Below are 23,967 nucleotides of genomic sequence, written 5' to 3' on the forward strand. Positions count from 1 at the left end.
TTTTTTTCCAATTAAAAAAAAAAACGAATGAGAGTTTACCTTGTACTCCCAGAGATTCTGGGGTGGCTTCACACCCAGAGTTCTCACCCTCTCCAGCTCCATGAGGATGACTCTTCGGTGGCTACTGTTTTCTATGGTGTATGGTGCCCTGGAAAATTCTTCCTCTGTCAAAGTTAAAAGCAACCTGGAGGGGGAGGGGTAAAGACGACTTCTGAGATTATACACGAGATGCAGACCTTAAACACTGAGTTCTGCCTTACTGTGCAAATATGCAGGCTTGCTTGGAAAGGCAGAATGTTAAATGCAGGCAGCAGTGCTGATGACTGCCAAGAACAGTTTGCTTACTACCAGCCAATTACCAGTAGAAAATATTTTCACACACTATTGTCATTATTTATTTAACTCTGCAGAGAGTAGCATCATGCCCATTTTGTGAATCAGAAGCTGGCTTCAGATATAAAGTGACTTGCCTAGGCACATCAGAGTGTTTGTTCTTAAGCCTCCAATCTGTCAATTACAGATTCCTGTTGTCATATATTATTTTATTTTTAAAAGAGTATGTGTAGGAGAAAACCAGAAGGAAATCCAACTTATTACATTAAGAGTGGTTGTTCTAGCTGGGTTCAATAATGCATATCTGTAATACTAGTGACTTGGAAGGCTGACACAACAGAATGGTTAAGTCTGATGCCAACCTGGGCAACATACTGAGATCTCAATCTCAAAAATAAACAAAACAGTGTATTGGGATACTAATTCAACTTAATGAAAGTTATAAACAAACCCCTTACTTATTTTCCTTATCAATAAACAATTATCTAGGGGCTAGCGAGATGGCTGAGCAGTTAAGAGCCCTGGCTGCTCTTCCAGAGTACCTAGGTTCAATTCCCAGCACTGATATGGTGGCTAATGACTATATGTAAGGGGATCTGAAGACCATCTTCTGGCCTCTAAAGGTGCCAGGCATAACCATGGTGCATAGACAAAAATGGAGGTAAAAACCACATACACATAAAAATAAATAAATTTAAAAGTCACTATCTAAAAAAGTAAACAAAATGAGAAAACAAAACAAAATGTAAAAAGAAAACAAACAAAACCCCAAATATCTATTTCTAAAATGACTCAGTGTTAAACCATTCTCGATGATTGGATAAAGTTCAATAGTAAAGAATTTAAAAGGCAGTTCCTTCCTGTATAAACATAAAACAGCTACAGCTGGGGAGGGTTTCAATGGCAGAGAGAGGAGCTGGCATGTTCAAAGCCCTATGTGATCCCCAGCAGGACACCCCACCAAGGAAACACATTCAGAATTGGAAAGATATCTAGTAAGATTTTTTTTTTTTTGATATAGGGTATGATGTATAGATCTGGTTGACCTTGATCTCTGACCCTCCTACCTCCATCTTCCAAGTGCTGGGATGACAACTATGTACCACCATGCTCAGTTATGTCTATTATGATATTAACAGCAATATTCTGTGAAGAGCAGCAACATAAACACATTGCACTTTTGAGGTCATAATGTCTTACATTATGTTTTTAAAGTAATGTTACTTTCATAATGAGGAGTAACACAAAAATTAAAAATGTCAGCCCCTATGGAAAACAGTTCAACAACATGTCTGAAAAGTAAACAGATTGACCCTGTGATGCAGCCATTCTTCTCCAAGAGAGTTCCCAGAATACACAAAACTTTGTGCATGAATGATCTTAGCAGCAGACTCTTTAGAACAGCAACAAATGGAATCAACTCAAATGCTCATCAAGTGAAGAACTCACAATCTGGCCTATCCATACAAGGGAGTTTGCCAGACACAGAATAAAGCACAGATGCATGCTTTTTCTCATGTGTGAACCCTGAAATTATGCCAAGTGAAAAGCTGAACACAAAAGGGTTACATATTGTATGATTACATTAATATGCAAAAACCATAGACAAATACATTTCTGGATAAAGATAAATGGTATCTGCTGAGGGAGAAGGGACTGAGGATAGACCAGGAAAGGGAAGAGTTTTCTTTTGGGAGTCAGGAAATTGTTCTAAAGATAGACTGTACATATCTGTGAAGACATTACAAACCCATGTTTATCGTGGAATATTAAGATGTGTTACATTTGTTTATGCTGTGGAACATTTGTTTAATGATGCAAAGGTGTGCTGCAGTCTTTCATATTGCATTTAACTCTGTGAAGCTGTGTTACTTTGCCTGTCTAAAATACCTGATTGATCTAATAAAGAGTTGAACAGCCAATAGGAAAGCAGGAGAAAGGATAGGTGGGGCTGGCAGGAAGAGAGGATAAATAGGAAGAGAGATCTAGGAGCAAAAGGAGGAGGAGGAGGACCCCAGGGGCCAGCCACCCAGCTACACAGCCACCCAGCTACACAGCCAGCCACAGAGTAAGAGTAAAGAAAGGTATAGAGAAAGATAAAAGCCTAGAGACAAAAAGCAGATGGGATAATTTAAGAAAAGCAGGCTAGAAACAAGCCAAACTTAGGCCCAGCATTCATAAGAAAGAATAAGACGCCATGTGATTTGGGAGCTGGGTGGCAGGACCCCAAAGAGTTAAAAAAAAAAAAAAATCCAACAACACGTTTCTACACTTCTACAAGGATTTGTGGCAGGTAGACTGTATCTCAATAAAGTCATTTACAAACATGGCTTTATGCCAGAGGGTTTGGTTTTGTTTTTGACGGGGTTTCTTTATGTAGCCCTGGCTAGACTAGAACTTATTAGGTAGACCAGGCTGGCCTCAAACTCACAGAGATCCCAACTACCTCTGGGATTTTAGGTATGCAACACTATGCCTGGCCTGGTGTGGAAGATTTTTTTTCCTCACCTTCCATTTACTCTTTCAGATAAGAACCTTTCTCTGTACAGAGAAGCCCAAGGGCCCAGCTGTTCTAACCAGAGGACAACTTCTTCTGCTGTCCATTTGACCACAGCCTTGTGCACCAGGAGGCCATGCTCAGAATCTCTGCTGCGCCAGTGATACACAAGCAGGATGACCTGAAAGGAGACCAGCTGTCAGAAGTGGAAAGGTCAGTTTCTGAGGATGTAAGTGTTGGGCAGGGCATGGAAAGGGCTGAATCTGAGAATACAGGAAAGCAGGGAACCTCTGCCATAGCGAAGTGAGGACACAATGTCTTTAGACTCATTTCTGTCTGCTCATGGCTGGCAGAGAGAGCTGGAAAGGGTACACAGCAGACAGCTGAGGAACAGCTGCATCCCTGACCCCTCCAACTCACATGCCTTTTCTATGGGGAAAACTTTAAGAGTTGAAGAAGTCTTTGCATTGGCCATGCTGTGAGTGCTCTTAAGAGTCTAGCATCGGGCTGGAGAGATGGCTCAGAGGTTAAGAGCACCGCCTGCTCTTCCAAAGATCCTGAGTTCAATTCCCAGCAACCACATGGTGGCTCACAACCATCTGTAATGAGATCTGGTGCCCTCTTCTGGCCTGCAGGGATATGTGCAGCAGAACACTGTATACATAATAAATGAATAAATCTTTAAAAGAAAAAAAAAAGTGTTTCTCAGTCTTGTTCTGCCCCTTTCCTCCATTCTAAAATGGGGTTCATCATGATGCCACTCACTGCACAGGTCAGGAGGATTGAACAGGACAGAGCTAACATTGACCAAGGAAACAACTACTGTCATGGTCTCTGTTACCAACATACAATATAATTTTAATGAGTTACACATGGTCACACCATCAACTGTTTCAAGTGATGTTAGAAGAACTGCCTTCTGGGCGATCTGTGGGTGGCACAGGGTGCAGATTCAACAGCCAAACTTACTGCTACACCAGTTAAAGTTGTGAGCACGCCGGAGAAGAATCCCCCTCCTCTCTGCTGATTCACTCGCCCTGTGCTGGGAGTTAAGGGGCTTTGATCATTCCCATATTTTTGAAAGGCTGCAAGACTTTGGACTATGTCATTATTCTGTTGAATGTCTTCAATTCGCATTCTAATGGCATCAGGAAATAACTTTTCAATAGCATCCCTGTGGAGAAGAGAGAAATCATAGGACAGATATTTGACAAAACATAGCATTCAGAGACCACATCCATTAATACAAACATTTCATAATCCACATAGGTGCCTAGGAGAGCAGCAAAGAGTTCTGCTTCATGATAAAAGCAAAAACATAAGAACAACTTATGTGTCCACCATTAAGAAAACAGTGAAATGAAATATTTACATCAGATTTGTTTTTTCTGGAAGTACTAGGGTTTGAACCTAAGGCCTCATATATGGTAGCAACATGCTCTAACATTGAGCTACAGCCCTGCCCCTGAAATTTGCCACACTCGTATTGCCAGGTGTGGTGTACATACCTTTAATCCCATCACTCCAGGGGCAGAACTGAGTTCTAGGCTAGCCTAGTCTACATAGACAGTTACAGGATAGCTTGGTGACACAGTGAGACTGACTCAAAAAAATTACTTATAATGATTATGTGCACACATGTGTTCCATGTGTGTTTGAGTGTGGCCATGCATTTGTGGTAGTTAGATAACAGCTTTCAGGAGTTCCATCATCAAACTCTGATCATCATTCGTGAGTGGCAAGTACTGCTTTTTTTTTTTTCCCCCCACTGAGACAGGGTTTCTCTCTGTGTAGCTTTGGAGCCTGTCCTGGAACTAGCTCTATGGACCAGGCTGACCTTGAACTCACAGAGATCGGCCTGGCTCTGCCTCCCAAGTACTGAGATTAAAGGTGTGTGCCACCACCGCCTGGCCAACAATACTGAATTCTTATAGTGGAATACTATATATTTTTATAAATGTACCTACCTACTGGGCTACTCCATGTCAAGTTAGATAATCTAGGACACACATAATGCTGGATGACAACAGTATATTGCAGTGCCATGCCGATAATATACCACTAATGTGGGAAATACTAGCATTTTTCTGTCAGCACATATATTAAAAAGTATTTGTCTTTATTTTTTTATTTTTTGAAATAGGGTCTCATGTAGCCCAGGCTGGCCTTGAATTCTCCATATAGCGGAGGATGACTAAACTCCTGAATCCCCCTTCCTGTACCAGCATGCTCTACAAAGGATTGTTTTGTTTTACAAATTTACTTATTTCATGTGCAGGTGTGTGCCTGAGTAGATATATGGGCACCATCCCTAGAGCTGGGAACTGAACCCAAGTCCTCTGCAGAAGCAGTCAGTGATCTCAGCTCCTGAGTTCTTTCTCTTAGCCTCTTCAAAAGTGTTAAAAATCTGGCATGGGTGGTGGTGGCACATGCCTTTAATCCCCATACTCAGGAGTCACAAATAGGTGGATCTCTGTGAGTTTGAGGCCAGCCTAGTGTACAAAGTGAGTTCCAGGACAGCTAGGACTGTTAGACAGAGAAACTCTGTTTTGAAAAAAAAGTTTTATAAGTCTGAATGAAATTACAACTAAGTCATAACTGAAATTACTCTGCAGAAAAAGGAAAGGATTCTGAGGTGAGGGAGATCTTTAGCTTGATTACTAATTTTGAATCTTAGTAAAATAATATAAACAATAATCTAGCCAGGGCTGTTAACACTTGCAGCCCCAGCACTCAAGAGGCCAAGTAGGGCTGGTTACCATGGTTTTGAGGCTAGCCTGGGCTACAGAGTGAGTTCCAGGACAGGATCCACCGAGAAACCCCATCTTGAAACAAAACAAAACAACAAAAACAAAAACAAAACGTTTACAGAAATGGAAAATGAAGTCAGTTGGAAACAGTATTCTATATAGTTATTTTTTGACAGAAGAAAATCTAGTTTCTTTTTAATTAAAAATTTTTTGAGAATTTCATATATGAATGCTGAATTTACACCATTTGCACCTTTCCCTCTTCTCCAATTCCTCCCCTTAAAAATTAATGACTTCTGCCAGGGAGGTGGTGGCACATGCCTTTAATCCCAGCGCTCATGAGTCAGAGGCAGGCAGATCTCTGTGAGTTCAAAGCTAGCCTGGACTACAAAACGAGTTCCAAAACAGCCAAGGTTGTTACACAGAGGAACCCTGTCTTAAAACAAAAACAACAACAACAACAAAAAGATAAAAAATTAATGACTTCTTTATTAATGTTTTATATATAAAATCCACTGAGTCCATTTAGTGTTGCTCAAGTATACATGTGTTGAAGGCTGACCATTGGGAATAGGATGGCTTATCAGTGAGTTTGCCCCTGGAGAACACTGATTCCTTCCTCTCAGCAGCCACTGATTGTCATTAGCTCTTGATCTAGGGGGTAAGACTTGAGAAATTTTCCCAACCACACTGGCATGTCAACTGTCAAGTGGTGGTATGTTTATTCAGATCTGGCTTAGGCAGAAAATTTTCGGATTTCACGGCTGTAGCTCCTTTGTCATGTCTCAAAGACACTAACTCACACCAAGTATCCTGGCCCTCCAATCTTTCCATGATTTTCCCTGAGCCTTAGGTGTAGGGTTGGGTTACAACCAGTTGGAGCTGAGTGCCACAGTCATTGATTCTCTGCTAAGTCCAGCAGTTTTGGACTTCAGTAGCAGCATCTGTGTGCTATAAGAAGCTTCTCTGATGAGGAAAGTGCTGACTTACCAGGCTGGTCTGCTGTAGGAGCTCTGAGAGCCAAACTAGGTATGAGGGAATTTAGGACTCTTTCTAAAAATATTTTTATTACATTTATTTCTTTTGTGTATGTTTATAAATGTGTTGACTTTAGGGAAACCTTCCCATTTTTCTCTCCATGGCACATGCTGGAGGTTGGAAGACAATTTCCACCATGTGGATCCAAGAGATTAAACTTGAGTTGTCAGGACTGGCAGTTAAGTGTCTTTTACCCATGGAGTCATCTTACTGGCCCCCAGAGGGCTCTTTTCATTTTCAATTACATAAAATCAGGGAGCCCTCTTTCCAGGTAAGATTAATCTTTAGGCAAAGCCAAGCCAACAGTTATGACCAATGCTGGGTTAATGGTCTCTACCGATCTGAGAAAGGCTAGGCTAAAGCGACAGCGGGAACAGTCGATGGGCATGGGGCACACGCCTTTAATCCCCGCAGAAGCAGGCAGGTCTCTGCGAGTCCCAGACAATAGTGAAATCTGTCTCAAAGAATAATCGAATGAACAAACAAAAAGCTCCACACACACACACACACACACACACACACACACACCATAAAAAAACAACAGCCTGTTCCCTCATCCCCCCCCAACCAACAAATAAGAACTAGGAGGAACTGAAGAGAAGGTTCTGTGTTAAGTGCTGTTGTTCTTACAGAAATCTGGGTTTGATTCCTAAAACCTACATGATCATAACTCCAATTCCAGGGGATTCGACACCTTCCTTTGCCTTTCTCGGGCAGCAAACACACATAAGATATACATAAAAACATCCAGGTAAAACATCATACACATAAATAAGCCTAAAAACAAAAAGAAGAGGCTGGAGAGATAGCTCTTCTAGAGGTTCCTGAGTTCAATTCCCAGCACCCACATGGTGGCTCACAGCCATCTATAGTGGGACCTGATGCCCTCTTCTGGCATAAAGTCAATACAGCAGTCATATACATAAATAGATAAATCTTAAAAAAAGAAAAAGAAAAGAAACCCAACCCAACCCAAACAATGACTGGAACTCAGGGAAGGACTGGCCATCTGAAAGGCCTTGTTGCTGGCTGTGAGAGAAACTCCATCAAGTGATGACTATCATAAATTTTATTTACAGATTATGACAATTAGCAGTTACTTCTGATTGTATAGTTATATTATAAATCAGTAATATGTGTTCCAGAACAGGGGATTACAATCAATGGTCATAACCAGAAATTGATTTGTTCCTTCCTGTAGAATAAAACAATCAGCTGGGCATGTTACCCTGTGCCTGTAATCCCCGCACTCAGTAGGCTGAGGCAAGAGGACCAGTGTGAGTTTGAAGCAGCTAGAGCTGAGGGAGACTCACAAAAAAGTGAAAAGCAAGACGGTTCAGGGGGATAACAGGGAAGGGTGATGGGAGTGGAACTCAGGAGGCAGAGGTCTCTCAGTTTAGGCCAGCCTGATCGAACAGCAGCTTCCATGCTAGCCAGCATGACATAGGGGGACCTTGCCTAAAAAATAAATAAATAAAACAGAAGGGCAGATGACAGCCATTTCTGAGAAAAGCAGTCTTGTTTTTTGGTTCCAAGCTCCTAGAATGATCTGCCCTGAGCCTGCTCCTTTTCAAACTGCAGTTCCCACAGAGAAACCATATAGCACATTCATGCTGCCAATCACCCAATATTACCTGAGGAGAATGTTGACTTTGGGGAAACCTTCCCATTTTTCTCTGCATTCTGGACACTCTGTCTTCTTTGAAGACATCCACCATAAAGCTAGGCAGTGTCGGCAGAAGCTATGGCCACAGTTCAAGGTGGTGGGGTTAACCAGGGTGTCGTAACAGCAATGGCAGGAAAATTCACTAACAGAAATCTGAGGGCCGGTGCTTTTGATGGGACTATCTTCCTCCAGCCCTGTCATGTTCAGGTCATTTTTCTGAGGCTCCTCCATCTCTCAGTAAATTATGGGATCCATACACATAGAAACTTTCAGAATCAGGACACTGCTATAATGCATCATAAAATCTAAAGAAGAAAGCAATAAAACAGGATGAATATTAGCCGTGTAAGATGCTGCCATTCTATTAAAGCCCCCGCCCGGGGGTGGGGGTGGGAGTGGGGGTGGGGGTGGGGGTGGGGGTGTGTGGATGGGAAGCGAGTCATACAGTCCAGGCTGGCTTCAAAACTCCTCCTGCTTCAAGCTAAGATGCTAAGAGAGAGGCATGCACCCCACACCTGGTTTCTGTGATACTAGGGACTAAACCCAGGGCTTCATACGTGCTAGACAGAAACTCTACCAACTGAGCTGCATCTCCAGCCCTAGAGTTCTAAGCTTTATTCAATGAAATCTGTTTTGTGTGGTGCTGGGGTTAAAGCTCAGGGCCTAAGGCATTCTAGTGAGGTGTTTTTTTGTTTTTTTTAACCACTGAGCTATATCCACAACCCTAGAGTTCTGATTTTTAATGTGACAAATTTAATTAATATGATTTTATATTCTATAAACCATCGGTAGCCAGACAGTGGTGGCGCACACCTTTAATCCCAGCACTCGGGAGGCAGAGGCAGGTGGATCTCTCTGTGACGTTGAGGACAGCCTGGTCTACAGAGTGAGATCCAGGATAGACTCCAAAGCTACAGAGAAACCCTGTCTTGAAAAACAAAACAAAACAAAACAAAACAAAACAAAACAAAACAAACAAAAACCCCCAAAACAAAACAAAAAACCACCAGCAACAGATATGCACCCTATACACCACATTTTGAAGACTGAACATAGTGGTTCATACCTATAATCTTAGCACTTGAGAAGTGGAGGCAGAAGGATCAACAGTTCAGGATCTTCCTCAGCTAAATACAGAATTCAAGATACCCTGTTTCAAAAAAGAGAACAATTCCATTGTCTATGGACATTTGCCTTTTCCTGATTAAGTGTTACTTCTTAAGGGCTTTCCTGGAGTACTCCAAGAAAGTTAGCATGTTCTTGCTCTCCTGTACCCTGTGCCAGGCCAGCTCCCCCATCACCCTTTCCTTTCCCAAAACAACCTCAACATGCAGGCTGTGCTTTCTGGACTGGGTCAGCCTGGTACCACGGGAACATACTAAAGATTCTTTTTCTTTTGAGACAGGGTCCTGCTGGGTACACTGGCTGTCCTGGAACTCAGAGTAAATCTGTGTAACTCAGAGCCCATCCTGATTCCCAAGTGCTAAGATTAAGGTTTGTGTTACCACTCCCAGTTCAAAGACTCATTCTATCTGGGACATGGGATTTTTTTTTTTCTTAATGGCAGAGGTCTCTGGTAGCCCAAACTGGCCTCAAACTTGCTATGTAGCTAAGAATGACCTTGAATTCCTGAACTTCCCACCTTATGCTGGGTTTATTCCGAGAAACCCCAGGGGCTTCCAAAACCAGTGCTTGGTGCAGGCTAGTCAGTGAACACACGATGCCATCTCTACCTTCAGGGTCCTTTCAACAACGGACAACAGTACAGTGGCAAAGCCTTGGAGTTAAGACTTGAAAATGCCTCGCTCCTTAGCATAGACTGTGGGTACATTATGGAGGCTCTTCCAGCTCTGCCTCAACTATGAAAGGTAGAAAGAGCAGAAACCAAAGGACCAGGGGGAAGGAAAGGCTCCAGGAGGTATGGTGGGAAGCAAGGCTGAAGAAATGTTCATTCAGAGCCCAGTGTAGAGCTCATGGCTGTGATCTCAGTGCTCAGGAGGCAGAGGTAGTACTGTGAGCCAAGTAAAGTCCCAGCTACAGAGTGAATCCCAGGTCAGCCTAGCCTATGGAGTATGACCGTCTCAAACAAAAGCAACAGCACTCCACTCCCCAAAGGAGGAGGGAGGCAAAGGACACACACTATCTCTGGTGTTTTGGTAAGTTTCTCAGTCTTGCTGTTGCTGCCCACACTGGTCACAAAGACAAGGGCTTATGCATTACATTTGGAGACACCACGTTAACAAGCAGTATGTGCCTGTTCAGGAGTTGAGGAGGGTCATGGGAGTTAATCTGAATTAGCCTGAAAGCATATGGAGACCATGATACAACAAATGAAAACTGACCATGGTAGCTCATACCTGTAATTCCAGCACCAAGGAGGCAGACGCAGGAGAACTGACTCCAGTATGAGACCAGCTGTAAGGGCTAAAATTGAATTACTCTACTATGCTTAAGAGATCTACAAAACAAAAATGCCCCTAACCTGTAAGCTCCACTTGCCCAAGGACAGATAACTTCCTGGAATGCTGAGGGCTGTTGTTCATGTAAGATAACAAGCTCAGTATTTTCACTTCTGTAAACAGGGTTGGTTGCTGTTAGGATTCTGCCACTCCAGCTATATGACAGCACATGCTCAGTTCAGTAGCTAAGCAAGAAGTCTTACATCTTGTAAGACTTACATGATGGTGCAAATGCACAGTGCAGTCACACAATCAGTGCATGCGGCTTCTGTAGTGCTGCCAGCCTCCCATGGCCTTGCTGGTGCTCACTGTTTCTGCTGCCAGTCTTTGACTCCATTCGGCACAATTCCTTTAAAGACACAAGTGCAGCCAGGCGGTGGTGGTACACGCCTTTAATCCCAGCAGAGCCAGGCAGATCTCTGTGAGTTCGAGGCCAGCCTGGGCTACAGAGTGAGTTCCAGGAAAGGCACAAAGCTACACAGAGAAACCGTCTTGAAAAACAAAAACAAACAAACAAACAAAACACAGGACCCAGTGTGCAGCTCAGCCTCCTCAGGGTGACAGGCTCAGAGATAATGTTTACTTCATTGTGACATTGGCAGAATCAAATGTTAATGCAAGTGCGGTGTCAAGTACAAAGCCTAGCATGTAAGTACAACATAAGCATTTTTGTTTTGGTTTTGCACTCCTGAGGATCCTGGGCCTTGTCCATACTAGGCATTGAGCTACATTCTCAGCCCAGCACACCACTACTCACTGAGCATCTCCTAAAGCCAGGTCCTTAGATAATGACCATCACATCAGAGTTAGAGCCAGGAGAATAAAGGCCTTCTAAGTGAGAGCTAGGCCTACCTCAGGCACTGTTTTGTGTTTTTGTCAAATCAGCAAGTGACAGGGCTGTGATCTGATATGGTGTCTCCTGTGAGAGAGCACAAAAAGGTTTCAGGTACAATGAGGTCAGTGAAACTGAGTTCTAGATGACAAATCTCTCTGTGAATGAGGGATGGGCGAGACTGAGAGAATAATTATGGACAAGTTATAAAGATGTCTTGATACTGTTGCTCTGTTAAAACACCATAACCAAGGTAGCTTACAGAAGGGGTTTTTTTTTGGCTTACACTTCCAAAGGGATAAGAGTCCATCATGGCAGGGAAGCATGACAATAAGCAGCAGGCATGGCGGGACCAGGATGCTGAGAGCTCACATCTTAAACCACAAGCACAAAGCACAGAGCTAACTAGAAATGATGCTCAAAGACTCCAAGTCTACCCCTATGTGATACACTTTCTATAGCAAAGTCACACCTCTTAAGCCTACTCAAACAGCTGTCTCTACTAACTGGGGACCAATTCAAATGTCCAAGACTCTGGGGGACATTTACCATTCAAACCACCACACAAGGTATTAATGCCTGGGTCTAAGGAGGCAGAAAACAAAATGCAGGGACTAGGGATTAGCCCTGTGGGGCAATGAAGAAAATATATAATGTTAAGAAAATAAATTAAGGGCTGGAGAGATGGCTCAGTGGTTAAGAGCACTAGCTGCTCTTCCAGATGTCCTGAGTTCAATTCCTAGCACCAACATGGTGGCTCACAACCATCTATAGTGGGATCCAATGCCCTCTTCTGGAGGGCACATGCAGGTAGAGCACTCATACATAAAATACATAAATACATCTTTAAAAAAAGAAATTAAAAATTAAGGGGAAAGGGAGATGGCTTGATCATTAAAGTGTTTGCCATGTAAGCATGAACACCTGAGTTTGAAGCCTTAACATGCATGGAAATTTGGGTACAGTGGTATGTAAGTTTGTAATCCCACCATCAGGGAACCAAAGACAAGGAGATCCTGGGGCTCACAGTCTAGCTGAACTGATTTCCAGGTAAGTACCTGTGTCAAAAAAATTAGGTGGTCACCTTGAATTCCAGCACATGGCAGGCAGAGGCAGGCAGATTATCTGTGAGTTCTTGGCCAGCTAGGGCTATACAGTGTAAAGCTATATAGTCTTGGGGGGTGGGGGTAGAGAGCATTAGGACAGACCACTCAACACTTACTTCATTATATGCACATGGCAGGGAGGGGTGCTGCCCCAACATGCACATTCCAAAGAGGTGCCTGTGGTGGGCTGAATAAGAGTGGCCCATGTTGGGCAGTGGTGGCACACATCTTTAATCCTAGCACTCTGGGGCAGGGGCAGGGGCAGGGACAGGTAAATCTCTGAGTTTGAGGCCAGCGTGGTCCAGGAGAGCCAGGGCTGCCTAAGAAACTCTCAGAAAATAGACAGATAGATAGATAGATAGACAGATAGACAGACAGATAGATAGATAGATAGACAGATAGACAGACAGACAGACAGATAGATAGATAGATAGATAGATAAAGGCAGGCCCCTATAGGCCCATAATTTGAATGCTTAGTCACCAGGGAGTGGCACTATTTGATAGGAATAGAAGGAGGTGTGGCCTTGTTGGAAGAAGTGTGTCACTCAAGGTCAGTTTCAAGGTTTCAAAAACCCATGACAGTAACAGGCTCTCTCCGCCCACTCATCAGGATGTAGTTCTCAACTACTGCAACAGTACCTGCCTGCATGCTACCATGTTCCCCATCTTGGTGATAATGGACTAAACCTCTGAAACTGTAAGCAAGCCCCAAATTAAATGCTTTCTTTCATAAAAGTTGCCATGGTCATGGTGTCTCTCCAGAGCAATAGAACACTGACTAAGACGGTGTTAGCAAAGACTAAGGCAGTCTTAGGAAAAAATGATTGAAATTTAGAAAAGTTAGCTTTATGGTAATGACAAGACTCCCAAGATAATCTGTATGTAGCAGCAACTGGAGACAGATTGTAACTGGCAATGAGAAGGAGGCTGAGCACAGACTTCAGAGCCATTTGCAAAGAAATTAATGCATACTGAAATTAATTTCTAAAAAATAGCCTACTAGTTTGCTGGGCCAGCAAAATGGCTCAGTGGCTAAAGGTGATTGCTGCCAAGCCTGACAACTTGAGTTTGATCTGTGAGAAAGAACCAATTCCCCTAAGTTGTCCTCTGACCTCTACTCACAATCTGTGGCACAGGGCATTCCTTTTTCCTCATATAATAAACATAATAAAAATTAAATTAAAGGGCCTGGAGAGATGGCCCAGTGGTTGGGTGCACTGACTTCTCTTCCAGAGAACCTGGGTTCAATTTCCAGCATCCACCTGACAGCTCACAGCTATCTGTAACTCCAGTTCCAGGGGACTTGATACCCTCACACAGACATTCATGTATGCAAAACATCAATGCACATGAAATAAAATAAAATAACTTAAAAACTTAAATTAAAAACTGGCTGGATGATGGTGGCTCACGCCTTTAATCCCAGCATTCAGGAGGCAGAGGCAGGCGGGTCTCTGTGAGTTTCAGGCCAGCCTGCTCTACAGAGTGAGTTCCAGGCTGACCAGGGCTACACAGAGAAGCCCTGTTTTGAAAAACCAAAAATAAGCAAACAAAACTGGCTTGCCCACTAAAACTCTTAAGGTTTTTCTCATGAGAGCACAGAAACCACAAGATAAAAAGTTATATTTGATAAATCATATTACATAAAGCTAGGCTCAGTAACTGTCTTGTAAAATTCATTCTAGAAAACAAGCTTCAGGGGCCAGGTGTGGCAGCACATGCCGGGAGGCTATGCTCAAGAGGTGGAAACAGCCAGGTAACTGAGTTCCAGGTTAGCCAGAAATGCCCTGTCTGAAAACAGTGTAGGGTTTTTTTTTTTTGTTTTTTGTTTTTTTTTTGCCAGAGCTGAGGACCGAACCCAGGGCCTTAAGCGCTCTACCATTGAGCTAAATCCCCAACCCCGGAACTGATTATTTTTATTTTGTCTTTTGAGTCTAGGGTTTGTTATGTAGCTCAGGCTGGCCCCAAACTGGCAGATATCCAATTGCCTCAGCCTCCTCAGTGCCAGGGTTACAGTTATGCACCACCATGCCTGGCTATTTTGAAGTTCTGTTAGGTTCATTTTAATTTAAATTCAAAATCTTTAAAGTAGCTGGGTACAGTGCGCATATCTGCAATTCAGCACCCAGAAGAAAAGGCAAGAGAATCATAAGTTCAAAGACAACCTAGGCCACATAGTAAGACCTTGCCAGACAACTACCAGAAAGAGTACATATAATGTGTCCCTCAGTTCAGGCTCTTCTCGGCTCTCCTATCTGTATAAACTGGGGTTACTTCCATGGGCAAGGAAGCAGTGCTTGTAGAGGAAAATTGATAAAATCTAGTGACATTCAAGTTACAAGTTTAGATGTTATGGCTTTGGTGAACACACCCTGTACACCTGAGACTGTTTACAGCTGTGTTCTGCAAATGTGGCCAGCTAGAGAGCAGGCATCACTGGCTGTGAGCTGCTTCTCAATTAAGCCTCCTTAGACGGCAGCTTGGGCGGGGCGGTGGTGGTGCACACAGCACTTGGGAGGCAGAGGCAGGCAGATCTCTGAGTTCATCAAGGTCTGTTTCACAGAGAAACCCTGCCTCGGAACTCCCTTCTCCCCCCCCCCCCCCCCCACACACAGACAAATGGCAGCTTGGCTACCTCCTCCTCCACCTGTCTTTTCATCTCAAAGGCCATGAAGACTTGAGGGACACGAGGCGGGGGTAGGACACGGGGAAATCTCTCCACTTACACCTTCAGTATCCTCCTGTTCACAGGATACAGATTAAACGACACCTAGTTTAACCTGTATTTTAATCACCCAGTTCTAAACTAATGAGAATGTACACCTGAGTGTCAGAAAATACTGACCAGCAACTGAAACAGTTCATGACAGGCTGGTCCCTAGGAGTGCAGGGTACAGCAAAACTCTGGGAGCCCACACAATTATTAAACCGTTCCAAAAAGCTGGCGTTTCCAAATGAACAGCAAGGTCCTCAACTGGAAGCCAGGTCTGAATTCCACACTGTGAATGTGTGCGTGGCAGCTGCTCCTCACACGTTACACTCTCCTACTTTGGGGGTTGGTTAGAATGGACCAGGAGGTCCTCACAATGACAAAGCATTGTTGTCAAGTGGTATCCATTCCCTGTCCTACACCAGTCTTTGTCAATAGCCATCAACCTGCTGAAGCAACATCTTGTCTGCAGCAGGCAGGCTTTCTTAGGCTGTCCTTTTTCTCTGGCTCTTACTTTTTGTAAGACAGGATCTTACTTTTTGTAAGACAGTATGCAGCTGCAACTGTTTCTATTTGCTTGAGACATGGTTGTCTTGGAGTTCACTATGTAGACCAGGCTAGCCTAGAACTCATAGATCCACCTGCCTCTGGTTAAAGGCCCGGCTCAAGGTCATTCTTTTTCGTTTGTTTGTTTTACAAAACAGGGTTTCTCTGTAGCTTTGGAGCCTGTCCTGGACTAGCTCTGTAGACAAGGCTGGCCTTGAACTCAGAGATCTACCTGCCTCTGATGACAGGCGTGTGCTACCACTGCCAGCTCAAGGTCATTCTTAAGACACATTAAGTTCACGACCATCCTGAGCTACATAATTCCCTGTCTCATACAGAGTCAATTTGACAAGACTAAAATGAACCTGGTTACTTACACACACACACAAATCTATATTTTTGGCTTACTTTTTTTTTTTTTTAAAAAAAAAGTGCTGGGCAGTGGTAGTATGGCATGCATTTAGTCCTCGAGAAGTAGAGGCAGGTGGAACTCTGTGAGTTCGAGACCACCCTGGTTTATAGAGCTAGTTCTAGGACAGCCAAGGCTTCATAAAGAAGCCCAGTCTTGAAAAACAAAAAACAAAAACAAAAACAAAAACAACTAGATGTGAAGCTGGACAACAGTCTACTCCCATCAGTTGCCTAGGGCAGGTGAGTGAATTCCTTCTATTCGGTCCCTGGAGTTCTCAGCTTCTGCCCTTAATGTGATGCCTTGAGAGTTGAAAGCTGTGTGCTTTCTAAGTTGCTTCTAAGCTAACTGGCCTTGAAATAGTCAACTTTGGGGGCTCTGTTATTAAGTTTTTCCACCTTGGTTTGCAATCAAGCTAAGTCTTTCACACATCTTTCTGGTTCCAGCTTCCATTTCGCTTTGGAGTGGACAGCTACAGAAGTGTGTTTTGTATATCCTGTGTGAAACACTTGGGATAACCTGAGGACAGGAACCACAAAAGGGTTTAAGAGTAGCTGCTGATGAGTTGGGCCCTTCCAAAGGATCTGTCAACATTTTTTGTATTGTGACAGGTCTCTTTCTGTAACCCAGGCTAAGCCTGAACTCACCAAATCTGGCTGCTGCTATTATAAGAGGTATACACCACAACGCCTATCTCAGCATAATTTTTTCCTACATTTTCAAGCCATAGTTAACTGGTGAAGTATAGTTATCTGAAAATCTGTGAAAGAAAGGGATGCTAGGATACACACAATCCCCCAATGACCAAGAACTTGAGATGAATGAATCTGTTATTCCTCTTAAAATTGTTTGGTCTGGTCCTCACCTACTTATTTGGAGGGCCACTTACCACCTCAGGGCTGTGGCACTGCTAGTATCTGTTTGCTTTGTCAGCTGCCCATGTGGGAAAGTCATTACCTCTTAGTCAGTTAGCAGTATTATGAGAGCCAAAGTTTTGTTTTAGGTTTAATTACTGTGCCTAAGAGACCCATAAAACAAAAAGCCTCTAACCAGTGAACCCACTTGCCAGAGGAGAGATACTTTCTGATATGCTAGAGGCTATTTAAGATAAAGAGGAAGACATTTTCACTCCTCTAAACAAGTTTGTTTAACTCAATTACATTGGGTGTGCTTGATTATGTGTAAGCCTTTACAAACTGAGATTCATTACCATTTTTTGGGAACACCAGAATGGTGCTGGCCAGAGTTCATCATCCTAGCCAGTATTTAATTAAAACTTCCTTCAAATCTGGCTCAAAATTATGGTAGCAATCTTATCCTCACCCAGTGGAATTAATACCTCTCCAACCACCCACCCATCTCCCCTTCTTGATTTGTGGTCATTAGCAGAGCTCTCATTTTATCTCTAGATCAGGGGCTCATCTCCTCCTCTGGCCTCACCCCAATACCCTTTTAATTCTTTAAAAAGCTAGACAGAAAACAACTTTGTGGAGCTGGTTCTTTCTTTCCAATTTACATGGTTTCTGGCACAGGTTGCCAGGCCTGCTGGCCAAGCAATTTTACCAGCTGAGCTATCTTGCAGGCCCCTGAAAACTGGACTTTGGTGGCTCACATCTGCAACACTAGTCCTGGGAGGCTGAGGCAAGAGGACTGGTGCTCTTTCCAGGCCAGCCTTCTCTACAGACTGAGATCATTTAAGCCTGCCCCCACCTTCCCAAAACAAACTGGAGCTATCCTCAGTACTTCAGTGGGTGTTTGCATGTGTATGCTCACTGACCGAAGCTCCCTTTCCTCAAGCATCTGAGGCTTTGTCCACTATTTGCTGTTTCAGAGGCCTTCCACCTGCCATCTTGTTGCCAGTTCTGAGACCATCACGGTTGGTGGTTACTTCATCTTGTGGCTGTGCCTTCAGGGTATGGGTATGAAGGCAAGGAGATGGTGGTAAAACTGGCAGAGGAGGTGGCACAAATTCAATTTATGGTCATTTGATTCCATTGCTTCAGGGTCCATGAACAGTGAGGGAGAACATCATGTAAGGATTATATTGAAGATTAAAGTACTTTGCTTCATATCATACAGGAGGCACAGAGAACAAGCTCTTTGAGACAGGGTCTCACTCTATAGCCCGAGCTGACCTTGGAGTGACAGCAACCCTCTTATCTCAGCCTTCCAAGCGTGGATTACAGGCCCTGCCACCATGACCAATTTAGAGCTGAGGACCGAACCCAGGACCTTGTGCTTGCTAGGCAAGCGCTCTACCACTGAGCTAAATCCCCAACCCCTAGTGCAATAAATTTTAATGAGTTCATCAAGTAAGAAACCATTTAATCTAGGTTTAGGAATGCTTATGCCAAGCCTGGTGGTTTATGCCTTTAATCCTAGCACTAAGGAGGCCAAGGGAAGTATATCCAAATTTGAGGCCAGCATAATGAGTTCTAACTCAGACAGAATTACATAGTAAGACTATTTCAATCTCCATGCCCCAAATACCTCCAATAACTGTGGTAGAATATTATTTTAAGGTATGTTACTTTTGTTTATGTTGCATTTGTTTAACTCTGTGGAGCTGTGTTACTGTGGCTGTGTAAAACACTTGAGGGTCTAATAAAGAACTGGCCAATAGCAAGGCAGGAGAAAGGATAGGCGGGGCTGGCAGGCAGAGAGGATATATAGGAGAAAACCGGGAGGAGAGGGCTAAGATCTAGGAACCAGAGGAGGACACCGGCTACATAGCAAGCCATAGAGTAAGAGTAAGACACAAAAGTAAGAAAAAAAAAAAAAAAAAAAAAAAGGGAAAAGCCCAGGGGCAAAAGGTAGATGAAACAAGTGAAGAAAAGCTGGCAAGAAACTAAGCCAAGCAAAGGCTGGGCATTCCTAAGTAATAAGCCTCTGTGTATGATTTATTTGAGCTGGGTGGCATGCCCACCAAAAAAAGAGTAAGAAACAAATAACAATACAGCAGCAGCAACAAAACAAAGAAAGAAGGGGCCAAGGAAATAGTTCAGTTGCTAAATGCTTGCTGCATAAGCCTGAGAACCTAAGTTTGATATCTAGAATTCATTTAAAATAAAATAAAAAAGTGGAGCCTATTTAAAATTCCAAAGCTGGGGAGGCAGAGACAAGGGAATCCTAAAACTTGCTGGTTAGATTCCACAAACTAATCAATTAGTTCCAGGCCAAGTGAAGATTGATAAAACTTAAAGAATGAATGGCAGCCAGGCAAGTGCCACACGCCTTTACTCCAGCACTCAGGAGGCAGAGGCAGGCAGATCTCTGTGAGTTTAAGGCCAGCCTGGTCTACAAAGTGAGATCCAGGACAGGCTCCAAAGCTACAAAGAAACTGTCTCGAAAAACCAAAACCAAAAAAAACCCCTTAAAGAATGGCACCTGAGGCTGACCTCTGATCTCCATACACCAGCGCGTGCGTGCGTGCGTGCGCACACACCACCACCGCCACCACCACCGCCACCACCACCACCAACAACCAAATATCAGTTATTATGACTGTACCTAATTTGAGATTTCCTAATTTGAGGAATAATATTTTTAGGGTCTATTTCAGATTCTGCCTAGAAAATATCTCAACCACCTCTTTGCAAGTTATGTGAGAAAAAAAAAACAAAAAACAAAAAAACAAACCCACCTCTGGGGCTGAAGAGGTAACTAGAGATGACTCAGTGGTTACAGCAATGGCTGTTATTCCAGATCCCAGCACTCACATGGCAGCTCACAAGCATCTCTAACTCCAGCTCCAGGGGATCTAGTGTCCTCCTCTAGCCTCTGCATACATGTGGTACACAGCCATCCACTCAGACACATATAATAAAAATCTTAAAAAAAAAAAAAAAAAAAAAAAAAAAGGCTAGATGGTGGTAGCACACACCTTTAGTGCCTTTAATGCCAGAACTCAGGAGGCAGAGGTAGCTGTATCTTTGTGTTTGAGGCCAGCCTGGTTTGAGGCCAGCCTGGTCTACAGAGAAACCCTGTCTTGAAAAACCAAAAAAAAAAAAAAAAAAAAAGCAGCAGCCATTTTGGCTTTTGTGAGCCTCTGATTAGACTGTTTCTTCTCATCTAGTAACAGAAAATAAAGAGAATGGCTGGTGCTCGTTGAGTCCTTATAATCTAAAAAGTACACCATTTAGTCAAATAGGAAAAGGAACATATCATTTCCACTTTTACAGCTGAGAAAATGGAAGCCAATTTGTAATGGGCAGAACTCAGTTATAAATCACGGTCTGCTATTAGTTTGAATTTTAACCTAAGGGGGGAAAAATCATGGGTCAATTTAAAGACTGCCATCATACCATCTCAATGAAGTATTTAATTAAAGTATCAGCTCAAAGGACTGATTCACTCCTTTATCATCTAGTCCACACCACAGTGCTACAATTGTATGGATGAGAAAAACAAACCAGGATTTGACAGTATCTGGAACGAACTCTGTTAGACGTTTAGGTGAGCATATGATGTCTAAGCAGGAGGCAGGCCTGGTCGAGGATACCACCATAAATAGTGGCACAATACTTCAGTGTCCACCCATCTCTCAAGACTACCAAATAAAAATTAATGTGCCTGTTAAGTGAGACAAAGGTCAAGAATGGCAGTAAGAACAGAATGTTAGTGAAGAGAATGTTAGTGGAATTCCTGTAGACAGAAAAATTGGCTCTTCCAATAAAAGGCAGAAGCATTTCTAGTCTCTGTCTAAAACCTTCTATTTTTCCAATTCCAAAAAGACTTTCTGGAGAAGGTCGAAGGTCAGTAGGCTAAAGATAGCAAGTTCTTTTAGATGTTAACTCGTTGCCTGAATTTGGATTGCCTCAAGTTGTGTTGGGTAAAACAAGGGCAGTCTAAGAAAGGCGTCAGTCAGGTGGAGCCTGCCCTCTGCTGTCTGTGTGGCAGACATCTGAGGACCTATTCTGCACTACACCTAGCAGTTGTTCAACAATTCAGAAAGCTATTGAGAAAACAAACAAAACAAAACAAAAAGCCTAGCATGGTGGTGATGCCACACCTTTAATCCCAGCATTTGAAAGGCAGAGGCAGGGGGAATCTCTGAGATTGAGGTTAGCCTGGTCTACAGAATGAGTGCCGAAACAGTCAAGGCAAGTACACAATGAAACCCTATCTTGAAAAAAACCAAAAAACAAAAAACCAAACCAACAACAACAAAAACCCAAACCAAAAAGCTTACAGGGGTTACCAAGTAACACATGCCCTAATAGTTGGTTTAAAATATCCACTTTGATCCTGGAATTATAGCTCAGTGCCTAGAAGGCCAAAATTCTGAGTTTAATTCCTAGTACGACACAGATACATACATCAATTCAACTCATATTACAAGCTTACATGTCCTTGGATGATTCAGCCCATTCCTATACTTTTTATTTTCTCATGATACCAAAGTACCAGTTTATTAAAATAATATACTTTAATGTAGGATAATTTTAATACAAGTAACATAGCCTAAGAAAAGGCCAATAAAAATCACAAAATGCTAACATTTTTACATGCTATCATTTACTATGAAGTTCAATCTCTAACTATAAAGTATACTTGGGCCACACATGCTTGTCTTCGGAAGACTACAGAACGTGAGTAAGAGCAGAAAGCTGCTCTCAGGAGGCTAAAACACCCACGAACAATGGCATGTACATGCATTAGGAGACTCTGTAAGTGGAATAGAGTTCTAAATAGATTATTTTAAGCTGACCATTTTAGATTTTACTTGACACTGAAGTATTTCTCATCACAAAAATTCCATATTTGAAATATTTATGCAATTCTGGAATAACAATCAAGGACACTTTTCTGCTAGAACTCCAATTCTTAGGAGGCATCGTACTCTGCAACGAACTGCCTGAGCTCTTCCACACACCGCTCACTTATCTCATGTAAATTCTGCCTAAATGCAAATTGAATGGACTTCTCTAAGGAAGGATCTTTTTCAACCAGCATTTCCACCACCATCCCAAAGGTTTCACAGTCTTGGTGGTATGCTTGCTCAATTTCCTTGGTTTTTGATGCTATTGCTTTAAGGCGGTCAGTTAGTTGGTCACTGACTAGTTCTGTGCCTTCTGTTCTGTTTGACTCAGGTTCCTGTGGCTGATCCATAAGTTCTATGAATCCAACTTCAAACTCAGAAATTTCAGGTAAGTCACTTTCATCTGCCATCTTTGGATTTTCTACAGCCTGCCTGCTGGTAGCTTCAGGAAGTCCATTTTCATTGGAGTGGTTGAGTTTGTCTAAAATTTCTGATGAAGTAACTGCTGAAGAACTTAACGGGTGTGTGTCTCTTGATATTTTCAAAGACTGGCCAGGTCTCTTTTGACCTCCTTCCGGCTTTTCTTCTCGGTGCCATCTGTAGGAGGCATTTGCATGCATGGAAGTCCTAAGCTGTGACCAATGGGAAGAATACTGTTCGCTTCCTTTTCGAGAGTGCCCTTCACTGGATCTAGATCTGCTGTGTGGGGAGCCTTTTTGACCTACACTTGATTTTCTGAAAAAACAAGAGGAAGCCCCTTTATGGGGAGACCACTGTCTTGAATAATGGGAAGAGGAGGAACATTTTCTTTTAAAATCATCTTTCATGTCCCTGCACTCACACTGTTGGCTTGCAGAAAGACCATCTCCCGTTCTCCTAAGGCCAGATTCATCACTGTGAGCATTCTGAGGAAGTAGTTTGTTATATGGTCTGTTAGACCATATCTCATCTCTTCTGTACAGTGATCTTGGACGGTGACCAAGTATAACAGGGATGTGAAGCATGGATGGTTGGGCTGGTCACAAGTTCACCAAAGCAGTCCTAACTGTCCTTTGATGGGCACTGAGACACAGGCCTCAAAATTTACCTGCACCCTAGATAGGCTGGACTCTAGAAGATATGGGCTTCAGTGTGAATTGATGGCTCGAGGTTCCAGGATGCTGACATGCAGGCTGCCACAGGAGTAGTTAGAGGTCTGGTTGGTATGTGCTGGTGAGTAAAAGTCAAGTATAAACTGCCTTGCATTATTTCTTGTGGGAACAATAGGCTTCTTACAACCTCTGAAATGTCAGTGCACACCATATAGATGTATAAAAATTTTAAAAAGGTGCCAAAAGGCACCTGTCTATAATAATACTTAAATAAAGTCAAATCAATCTGTAAACCCAACTCTCCCCAGGTTACTGAGATCTCTATCAGAAATAGGCCTGTTTTCCACCAGCAGTCTCCCAAAGTGCCTAATAATATGCTGGTTATAGCAACAACATTTAGCTGGGCGTAGTGGTACACATCTTTAATTCCAGCACTCAGGAGATGGAGGCCAGAGGATCTCTGTGAGTTCAAGGCCAGCCTGGTCTACAAACTAAGTTCTAGGACTGCCAGAGGTGTTATACAGAGAAATTCTGTCTTGAAAAAAACACAAACAAACCCCAAACCAAAAAAACCCACAACAAACCTATGACTCAAGACTTTGCTCTTTCTTTTATGCCAAACCCATTCCATCTTCACTCTTAACCCTGGCAAGGGCAGAATTGCAGGAGTCCTGGTTCTGCAATCTGCTCCCCCATACAACAGCCTTCTTATAAGTCTCATCTACCTCTTAAAGAGTAAAATGCAGCTGGGTGGTGGTGGTGGTGCA

The 23,967-nt window shown here is 43.0% G+C and overlaps 2 protein-coding genes across 4 annotated transcripts in view; both read right to left on the minus strand.

Annotated features, from left to right (window-relative positions):
- Bfar (bifunctional apoptosis regulator) overlaps positions 1-23,967 on the minus strand; it is a 36,101-nt gene that overhangs the window by 7,233 nt on the left and 4,901 nt on the right. Inside the window, exons 1-6 of one of the 3 annotated variants that reach the window (XM_036197594.1) lie at positions 10,963-11,118; positions 9,351-9,434; positions 8,253-8,589; positions 3,800-4,004; positions 2,842-3,011; positions 40-184 (exon numbers count right to left, since the gene is read on the minus strand). In XM_036197594.1, coding sequence (XP_036053487.1) covers positions 40-184; positions 2,842-3,011; positions 3,800-4,004; positions 8,253-8,515 — 783 coding nt within the window. In that variant the 5' untranslated portion in view covers positions 8,516-8,589; positions 9,351-9,434; positions 10,963-11,118. Of the gene's footprint in view, positions 1-39; positions 185-2,841; positions 3,012-3,799; positions 4,005-8,252; positions 8,590-9,350; positions 9,435-10,962; positions 11,119-23,967 lie in introns of those variants that run through there. The other 2 variants (XM_036197593.1, XM_036197592.1) reach the window with 2 other exon arrangements.
- On the minus strand, positions 21,868-23,371 carry LOC118589905 (periphilin-1-like). The gene has a single exon (XM_036197595.1). It carries the CDS (start codon positions 23,111-23,113, stop codon positions 22,175-22,177), a length of 939 nt encoding a protein of 312 aa, XP_036053488.1. The 5' UTR covers positions 23,114-23,371; the 3' UTR covers positions 21,868-22,174.

Source organism: Onychomys torridus, chromosome 8, assembly GCF_903995425.1.
Source record: "Onychomys torridus chromosome 8, mOncTor1.1, whole genome shotgun sequence".
NCBI lineage: Eukaryota > Metazoa > Chordata > Mammalia > Rodentia > Cricetidae > Onychomys > Onychomys torridus.